At 51.1% G+C, this 9749-nt stretch overlaps 1 protein-coding gene across 1 annotated transcript; it reads right to left on the reverse strand.

Annotated features, from left to right (window-relative positions):
- Nucleotides 1-1241: 1241 nt before the first annotated feature.
- Nucleotides 1242-9266, reverse strand: TRNP1 (TMF1 regulated nuclear protein 1). Its single transcript, XM_074218001.1, has 2 exons — nucleotides 7741-9266; nucleotides 1242-6577 (listed from the first exon to the last, which is right to left on the reverse strand). Exon 1 carries the CDS (start codon nucleotides 9264-9266, stop codon nucleotides 8646-8648), a length of 621 nt encoding a protein of 206 aa, XP_074074102.1. The 3' UTR covers nucleotides 1242-6577; nucleotides 7741-8645.
- Between the last annotated feature and the right edge of the window lie 483 nt (nucleotides 9267-9749).

Raw genomic sequence — 9749 nt, forward strand, 5'->3', positions numbered from 1 at the left:
GTGTAGATGTTGCTCTACCCCTTGGCCTTATCATGGTGATTGGTCAGTATCTGCCCAAGGATTAAGTGGTTTCTTCCCCATGAGAAGAACCTGAATGGGCACTAGAGGAAAGAGAGGGCTTCTGTATACTAATGGTTTTCCCAGTTTGAGACAGATCTACCATTTTCAGAAAGCTCTCCTTTTCACCTCTGCTTCCTGGTTTCCCCTCACTTCATTCAGATTCCAGTTAATCCCAATCCCCCTTAATCCTGGTGTCTTTTATTGAATTTGCCCCCAATTTATCTGGGGGTCTCTTGGCAGAAATACTTGGAGTGGTTTCCCATTTTGTTCTCCAGCTCATTTTGAAGATGAGGAAACTGAGGCAAGCAGTGACTTGTCCAGGGTCACACAACTAGTAAATGTTTGAGATTAGATTTAAACTCAGGAAGGCGAGTCTTTCTGACTCCAGGTCTGGTGTCCTATCCCCTGTGCCACCTTAGCTGCCCAAGCATTTAATAAAATTGACTGATGATGGACAGAACTTGTTGAGGCTTATTTTTTTTCCCAGGACCTAGCATCATGACATGTAGTGAGTGCTGAAAAACTTGTTGAATGATCTTGAATGGACTCTTAGAACCCATATTTTGGGAGGCAGCTGATGAAACTGCAAGAGAAAGAATGGACCCCCTTCCCCATGCCAGGAAATAATTGAGAAAGACTAACCACCATGATATACAGGATGGCACCCATTGGCTAATATTTGCCCTTATAGAATTGACAAATTGGGGAAATGATTCCATGTACATTATCTGATAAGTCAGTTTACCTAATCATTAGAGAGAACATATCTCTCACCTTCTTTCCTAAAACCCTACTCATTTACTTATACCCGACAACTCTTAGATTTAGGAGAGTTTTGTCTCCCTGCTGAAGCTTGGGCTTGACTAAGTGGTGATTTCTAAGGCTTGTGTAGAGAAAGCAGGCAGACTTTCCTGCAGGAACTTGGGGGGATTGTGGGGGTGGGTGTGTCTTGTTCACTTATCATACCATATAACCTGATGGGGAAATTTTTTTTTAATATATTCTAAAAAGTTTATAATTGCCCTTGACATATACATTTTTCAGAAGCTGGAAACAACCATAAGTCCCTAGCTTACATCACACAAACAACTTCTTTCCCATGGGAGTAGAGCTCCAACTTAAGTCAAGGGTAAATAGGACTCAATAAACAGTAAAATTAAAAAAAATAGACAGGGAAAAAGAATTAAGATAAATTAAATAATTAAATTAAATAAATTAAAATAAACTCATTTCACAGGTAACTCAATAGGAACACTGCCACTGTTTTGTAGATCAAGGGACACCTTTAGCAGCCCAGCCACTGAGCCCACCAGAACTGGAATTCAAGGGAAAGGAATGCTCCCAGTTGGGTGGGGATACTCAGGGAAGACTTCCTGGCAAAGGCATTCTGGGGAGGCAGCCACTGCCCAGATGGCAGGAATGATTCCCAGACTGAGGAGATGATGGCACTGAGGAGATGATGGCACTGCCCAGCCCTGGCTAGAAAAAATCATCTATGAACCCCTAATTATCGCTGACATTCAGTGAGCTCCACACCCCACTCATATCCTTGGCATCTCCCTAGCCAAGGGCTGCAGAGACAGGAGGAAGAGAAGTCATATTTGGCCCATCCAGTTGGTGAATAAGTCCTCTGCTCCCCCCACCCCAGACTCCTCTGGGAGCCCTCCCCTCATTTTCTGTGTTTTTTTGGCCCAGCTCAGCTTGCTGGTGGAAAGGGCTTGGATGGGGGGCAGGGAGAGTCATCACAAGTTATCCAGGGTTCTCATATTTCTAGGTCTGAATTGTTCCCATCTTGAGCTCTCCCCTTCCTCCTTAGAATTGGGTATGGGGTGGGGTGGGGTCTCACGTAGGAGGCCATGAAGGAGAGAGTTGCTCCTTATATAGGGGGATGTCTTCTAGGAGCAATGGGGAGGGATGATGTCCCTTGCCCAGATTTCCTCCCATTTCCACTCTGTACATGCCAGGCTGACTATATCTGTCCCTGAACAGTCAGAATGGAATGTTCCGAGGATGGAAGTTGGGTCTCCCCTCCCCCCTCCCCTTACTGGCTTGTGGGCTGGGGGAGGGGATACTGCTTAAAACTACTCCTCTTATGGTGATGCTATGGGGGGACCTGGCTATGCCAGCCAAGAGCCTGAGGTCCTCCCTCTCACACTTGCCTCTTCCTCTGGTTTTGACTCTCAGCCAGTGCTGGGGTATAACCCAGGACCTAAGAATGAGAAAAGAGTTTGAGGGGGCATTGCTCAGGAACAGAGCAGCCTCCTCCTCCCACTTGCAACACATGGGGAGGGATCACTCAAGGTCTGATGAGCCTGGCTTCTGACCCTGGCTTGGGGTTCAAATCCCTTGGGGGCATTTCCAAATGTGGGCAAAGTGCTTAGAGATCCTAGGATTAAAGATGCCAAGTAGCCTGACTCAGCCTGAATCAGCCGCCCTGGGGGCCCAGCCTTATTTGGCCCAAGCCACAGGAAACCCCCGAGTCAGCTTCTTGGGTCCCTGCCTCCGACTCAGCATCTTCAGACCAGCTCCACAAGCACCTGTCTCCCAAGTCCCAGCCCTTAGCTCCTGGTGACATAGCTCTGGGGGTGGTAGAGGAATGACAAGTGGGAGAAAGGCAGAGAGAGCCAGCTATTGGATTTGCTTCTCCAACTTGCCTCTTCCTTGCTGTGCAAACCTCAGTTTCCTCTTCTATAAAAATGAAGGGAACTGGACTGTGTGGTCCCTAGTCTTCTCCAGCACTTAAATACTGGGATTCCAATGGTTCCCTCCTCTCCCCAGTATCTATGTGAAGTTAGACTGCCTGGGTCGATCTTGGAGTTTCTCCAGCACCCCGACCCTTAGAGTCCGGTCAGTGGATGGAAGGCGGGCAGCTTCTTGTTACTGCAGATCCATCTCATGCTTGGTGAATGGCCCTTTGGGTAGGAAGAGTTGAAAGGTGGGGGCAGTGTGCTGCAAGTGGGGAGGAAGAGACAGGAAGGCCAAATACAAAGTGGATCTTCCAATTCCTTCATATATTCCCATCTTCAGTTCTGAGTGTCCAGGTCCTGGGAAGATCCCTATGGTGAGATGGACTCCCTCTCCGATGGAGGGTCCTGAAAGCTGGATTCCCTCCTTATTTCCATTTACGGTACTATGTTAGGAGCTGAGCCATTTTGTCTTTCCCTTCTTTCCTTCTTCCTACTATTTCTTTGGGATCTCCTGTTTTGAATGACCAGATTTCTTTCTTTTTTTTTAGGTTTTTGCAAGGAAAATGGGGTTAAGTGGCTTGCCCAAGGCCACACAGCTAGGTAATTATTAAGCGTCTGAGACCGGATTTGAACCCAGGTCCTCCTGACTCCAGGGCCAGTGCTTTATCCACTATGCCACCTAGTCGCCCCAAATGACCAGATTTCAATGAATAATATGGTTGGAAAAAGTTAAGATCTCTAAATTCAGAAATGTTGGTGTTTAGGAGAATCTTGCCCCATCTCTGGGGAACATCACCCCTAAATAATCTCTCTGTATCTAATCTCTATGATGGGATTGGGGTGGCCTGGATTTAGGACAAATTCCAGTAGTGTACCAGTGGGAGTGGGATACTTGTGGAAGAGTTGAGGAGAGGATGAATTTTTTTTGGGAAAAAGGGATCTTATTCTCAAAGTTCCCTAATGTTGTCTCCTCATTTGTACAGCCCCAAAGATGGAGACAGAGTGCCACATTGCCACCTGGTGGTTATATCTAGCCTTGCAATCTCTTTTCTAAATTTAAGGCTACAAAATTCCACCAATTTGTCCTTCTCTTGTTTTCCTTCTTTTTTTTAGCGTTTTTTTTTTTTGCAAGGCAAATGGGGGTTAGATGGCTTACCCAAGGCCACACAGCTAGGTAATTATTAAGTGTCTGAGGCCAGATTTGAACCCAGGTCCTCCTGACTCCAAGGCCGGTGCTTTATCCACTGCGCCACCCAGCCACCCCCTTGTTTTCCATTTCTCAGGGATTACTTGCTGAAGAGGAAATGCCCAGAGTAAAGGTATTTCAGAAGGATCCAGGAATAGAAGGTACCTTAATGGTCATATAATCCAGCTTCCTTATTTTGATAGGTGTGAAAACTGAGACCCTAAAAGAGGACTTGCCCAGGGTCACACAAGTATAATTGGCAGGTCATTCCAACTCAGGTTGTCTGACTGCAAATTCAATGCTCTTCCTACTGTACAGCAATGCTTCTTTAGGAGATCATAGGTCCAATCAGCAAGACTGGAATTTTAGAAAAGTAGGGACTCCTGGAGTTTTCCTGTTTGAATATCAATTCCACAGAGGCAGAGATCATTACTTGCTCAGTTATTCTTGCATAGTCTAGGCAAGTAATAGGGGATTATTTAATTGTCTACAGTCCAACTCCCTCAATCTGTAACTAATCCAGAGAAAGAAGTGACTTGACACGAATTAGTGGTAGAACCTGACTGCTGACTCCCTGGGGACCATTTTGATGCCAGCTACATCAAAAGACCTAGAGGAAGGTGTCTAGGAAGTAGACATACATGGACTTGACCCCAAAGGGCAGAATCAAGAGTAATGGGTAGAAACTATAGGGACAGATTAGGCTTCATATAAGAAAAAACTTCCTAAAGCCTAACATCTGTGGGAGGTGGTACTTAGAAGGCAGAAGGGTGTGGAGATTGGAAGACTGCACTGTCATATCATGACATATCATTGCAGCATGCCTTCACCTTCTCAGTTCTCCTGAGAATCTAGAAATTCTCTTTCAGTCTAAACTCAGTCCTATGTAAACGCATTTTGCTTTGTTTTGTCCCTAATATAGATACTGCCTTTAAGTTCAGTGTTACTTCACCACTAAACTAGCTGAGAATGGAAAGACATGTCCATCCTTTCTAGACTAATGCTCCCTGAGGTTCAGAGTGATGATAATAGGCTAGGCAGACAGGACTGATATGCACCCCTGGAGCTGGAACCCCAGAAGGCCAGGGTACTAGAGGGTGAAAAAGATTGTCATGTTTCTTGGTGGAGGGGAGAGGGGATCCGGGTAGTACAGCTCAAGATACAGTTGACCAAAATAAAATAAAATTTGGTCATTCCTGAAAGATACAGTTGACCTCTGGTAGTTAATCAGTGTTGACCCAGAGATTGAGTGGCCCCTGGACCATGGACAGTGCCCTGGGCTGAAGCTGGAGGAAACAGAGGGTCCTTGCACACTTGGAATCTCCCCAGTCAGGAGTGGAGGAGGGAGGGAAGATGGTTTCATGAAGGTGTCAGAACAAAAAAGTCCTGTCCAGATCCTGCGAGAAACAAAACCCTAGATCCAGGACAGAAAAAGAGGTAACTGCAGCTGTGTGGACAGAGAGCCTGCTCTGAGCAAATCTGAGGATGGGTGGTGTAGGGGAGCCAGAGAGAACAGAGCTTTCTGCCACTTACTGTGACTTCAGGCAAGTAAATCCTTTAATCTTCCTTAGCCTCAGTTTCCACTTCTGTTAAGCAGAGAGGTTAGACCAGAGGATGACAGATCTCTTCCTGCCTGGGATAGGGTAGAAGAGGTACACTTTAAAACACAAAGACAGAAAGGGCTGCCAGATTGGCAGGGTGACATGGAAATGCCCCCTCCTTACAGGATCATTGCTCATCCAGAGAGCATAAAATTCAGTGCTTCTCATTTTAATCAACTGACCAGGAAAGGACTTACTTCAGATCACACAGTTAGCAGAAACAGGATGTGAACCCAGGTCCTCTGAACTCAAACCCATGGCTCAGGCAGCAACAAGGGGTGCTACTTGTGTGTCCTATGATCTAACCCATCCAAAATCCATTTATTAAGCGCCTACTAAAATGCAAGGCACGGGGAATGGCACTGAGAATACAAAATTAAAAAACAAAATAGGACCTACAAGACCATAAGCTTCACTAGAACTTTTACTTATACTGTAAGCAGAATTCTAGCCACAGTGAACTTTTTACATGTTTAATAAGCAAGCACCATCATAACTTTGAGCAAGTCTCCCATACCTCGCTGCTATGCCTGATCCTGGATCCTTTGGAAGCCAGATTCAGTCCCACCCTATAGGATTCTGGCTAAAAATTTGCTTAGGGAGAAATGACATCACTTCAGAGAAGAGAGTGTCCAGTGGAAGGTAGGGCTCTATCAAGTCAGGTTGTCTTCTCAGCCCGGAGAGCTCATATAGATGATTTATGGCAGGGTCAGTAGAAGCTGTGCCCTATAAGGTTTTGCTAGAACTAAAGCTGCTGCTCCTTAGCATCACACAAAGGAAGCTAAGCTTGGGATGAGGGCAGTAGACTGCCATGGGAAGGGGAACGCAGGAGCTGGGGCCAACACAAGGGACAGCTGCAAACTGTTTTATTTGCTTGAAAAGGGGACTGGCCTCCTCAGTCAGAAGAGGGACCTGATGGATCAATGAAGTCAGAAAGCAACTTAGCCCACCACCAGAGTCAGTGCAAGGGTTCAAAAACTGACTGTGCTAGCTGGGGGACTTCAGGAAAGTCAGTACTGGAGTCTGGGCCTCAATTTTCTCATCTGTAAAATGAGGAAGAATTGATTAGATGACATCAAATGGCTCCTTTTTAGCTCTAATATTCTAAAGTCACTCCCTGATCTTTCATTCCATAGTCTAAAGTAATCCAAATCTTGGTCCCATAAGAAGAAGACTTACGCCCCCTAGTGTCAGATAGAGAAGGGTCCATAAATCTACTACGTTAGACCTCCAGAAGGTGGTTGGGGTAAAAAAAAGTTCAGAAAAGTATGCTGCAAAAGGGAAAAAGGCTTTGGAAGGACTCAGAATCAGAGAGGATAAGTCCCCTGAACTTGAGTTGGGGTTCAGGGGGAGAAAAGAAAATGAGGCAGGGGGACAAAATGGGCTTGAAAGCTGAAGAGTCAGATTCCATTTGCTATGACCAAGCATATCAGTCTCCTTCCCTGAGTCTGAGTTTCCTCATCTGTAAAACTAGGATGCCTATCCTGAACAAAAGCCCCAGTATCACTGATGGAGAATGAGATTTGAAGCTTAGAAATAACACATTCAAAACTCTTCCGCCCTCCCTGCCCCCACCAGCTCTCTGGTCACTTCATCACTTTTCTCTCAATAAAATGGAGCTAATGCTCATGCCAACTGAGTAGATCCATCATTATTTATGTGACCTAGGAATGGTTATTTGCTCTCACTGGGTCTCAGTTTCTCCATCTGTAAAAAGAGAGAATCAGTCTAGGTGACTTCAAGGTCTCTTCCAGTTGTATAAATCTTATGATCCCATGACATCTCTCTCACAGGGTTGTTCTATGGAAAGCATTTTGCAGCTCCCAGGAAACAATGTGAGGTATTATGTAACCCTTCAAGGTGAGGAAGGAAAGAAGGGAGCTAGAAATGGCAGTGCCAGGAGATTGTGCCAGTGCTAACCTGAAGCCTCATGGCAAAGTAGGGGGTTGGGGACAGCTTCTCAGTCTCCACTGCATAAATATAAATGCTCCCCCCCCCCCATTTTTGTCAGATAAACTCAGTCCCAGTAATCCTGGGGCACAAAATTCTCCTTTTAATCCAGCCAAAGCTGATTAATAAATAAATCCTAGAGATAGGGAGGATTGGATACTGGGCAAACCACTTTATATCATTAAGGGAAAACCTCTGGAGGAGATAATGGCCCCTCTGTCCCATTCTTTTCCCCACAGAGGGATTAGAAACTCACAATGTCAGATGAAGCAAGGAGCGCACAGATTATCCGAACCAACCCCTTCATTCTGCAGAACACATTGAAACTCAGACAAAAGTGATTTTACAGAATTATTTCAGAGCAGGAAAGGACCTTGAAACAGCAGGTTAGAACGAAGCATTTAGCAGGTGAGGAAACAAAGATTCAGAGAGGCTGAACCACTCCGAGAGGTCACACAGCTAGCACCAGAGAGCCAAGATTTGAGCTGTCTTCTGATTAAAAAGCTCCTGCCCTTGGTTTGCCTTCATCTCAGCCCCATCCTGGGTGGAAGGGGCAAGAGGCAGGCCTAGAAAGTGTCTTGTCCAAGGCATTCATTCTCTTCTCTTTCCCCCGAGGAGCTCACCTCTGCCTCCAACCCCCACATGAGCTCAGTAGACGGAAGATGCTAGATGGAGGAGAGGCAGGCCATGAAGGTTCACGGCCCCCACCCAAGATGGTGAATGCAAGGAGCTTTCCAGGTGTGCCTCTGAGTCAGGAAGCCCAGTGGGCCCTGGCAGAGGATGCCAGTTCCTTCCCGTCGTCACACTCCGCTGGAAGCAACGGGGCAGCAGAGCTCGGGGCAAGGGGCCCCGGAGAACTGACAGGGGCCCAGGACTTGGTTCAGGTGCAAGCCAGCCGCTTTCGGACAGCACCCAGGGCCTGCCCAGGCCTGGGGCCCTCGGGAGAGAGGAGGGAGAGGAAAGGACAGGAGGGGCGGGAGCCCTCAGCGGGGGCCTCGGGGCCTGGGTTTTAGTCCCAGCGTCTTCTCCTCCTGGACATGCCCGTGAGGTAGGTGGCGGGAATCTCAGCGCAGGGCAGTGACTCGCTCAAGGTCCCTCTCTGCCCCCTCTGCCCCCGGCCCCCGGCCCCCGGCCCGGGCGGCCGCTCTCCCAGTCCAGGGCTCAGTGCTGCGGGGAGGCCGGGCCCCGCGGCGGGCTGCGGCGGAAGGGGGACTCGGGCTCGGCGGGGCCCGGCCTGCGCAGGCGGCCGGAGGCCCAGGGCACGCAGCCGCCCAGGCCCAGCGCCGAGGCCAGCAGGGCGGGCGGGCGGGGCCGCTTGCCGCGCCGCAGCCCCTTCTTGAGGCGCTGGCCGTGGGCCGCCAGGTAGAGCTCGGCCTGGGACACGCCGCCGCCCAGGCGGCCCAGGCTCTCGGCGCGGTGCGCCAGGCGCAGCTCGGCCGCCAGGAAGACGCGGTGGAGGTGCTGCACGCGGCCCTCCAGCTCCGACACCAGCCGCCGCCGGCCCTCCACCTCCAGCAGCCGCCGCCGCGCCTCGGCCAGCTCCAGCGCGCGGCCGCCCGCCGCCGCCGCCGCCGCCCCGTGCCCGCCGGGCCGCCGCCGCTGCTCCGGGCCGCGCCCCGCGCCCTTCTCCGGCGTCCCGGGGGCCGCGGGCGGCGGCGGCGGGGGGGACGGCGGCGCCGGGCCGGGCGCGTCCGGCGGCTCGGAGGGGGCGGGCGCGGGGGGCGCCGGGGGCTCCCCGGGGCGCGGGGCTGCGCCGCAGGCGCTGAGGCGGCACCCCGGCATCCCGCCGGCCCGGGGGCGCTGGCTCCGGAACAGCCGCCGCCGAGGCTCCGCGCGAGCCGGGCCGAGCTCGGGAGGCGACGGCGGCCCGCGGACCCTCCTCCCGCGGCGCGCGCCCGGGGCCTCTTATAGCGAGCGCGGCCGGGGCGGGGCGAGGGCGGCAGAGCCAATCAGAGCGGCCGCCGCGGGGCCCGGGCCCGCCCCCAACGCTCTCAGTCCCGCCCCCAACGCGCTCAGTCCCGCCCCCAACGCTCTCAGTCCCGCCCCCCTCTGCGCCCAGCCCCGCCCCGCCCCCCCCGCCCCGCCCCGCCCCGCTCGCGCCCTCGCTCCGGACCGCTCTGGGGGCCCCGGGCGCCCACCCCGCCCCGCCCGGCCGCTCTGCTCAGGAGCCTCCCCAAGTCAGGAGCCCGACCCTGACACCAGCGAGGCGATGCCTGGATTTGAGTGAGGAGGAGGCTGGGCTAAGTCACAGCCTCAGTTTCTCCT

This window comes from Macrotis lagotis, chromosome 1 (assembly GCF_037893015.1).
Source record: "Macrotis lagotis isolate mMagLag1 chromosome 1, bilby.v1.9.chrom.fasta, whole genome shotgun sequence".
Classification (NCBI taxonomy): Eukaryota; Metazoa; Chordata; class Mammalia; order Peramelemorphia; family Peramelidae; genus Macrotis; species Macrotis lagotis.

What these genes read in the sequence shown, in the direction of transcription:
- TRNP1 (XM_074218001.1), bottom strand. Translation starts at nt 9,266, where the DNA reads ATGCCGGGGTGCCGCCTCAGCGCCTGCGGCGCAGCCCCGCGCCCCGGG.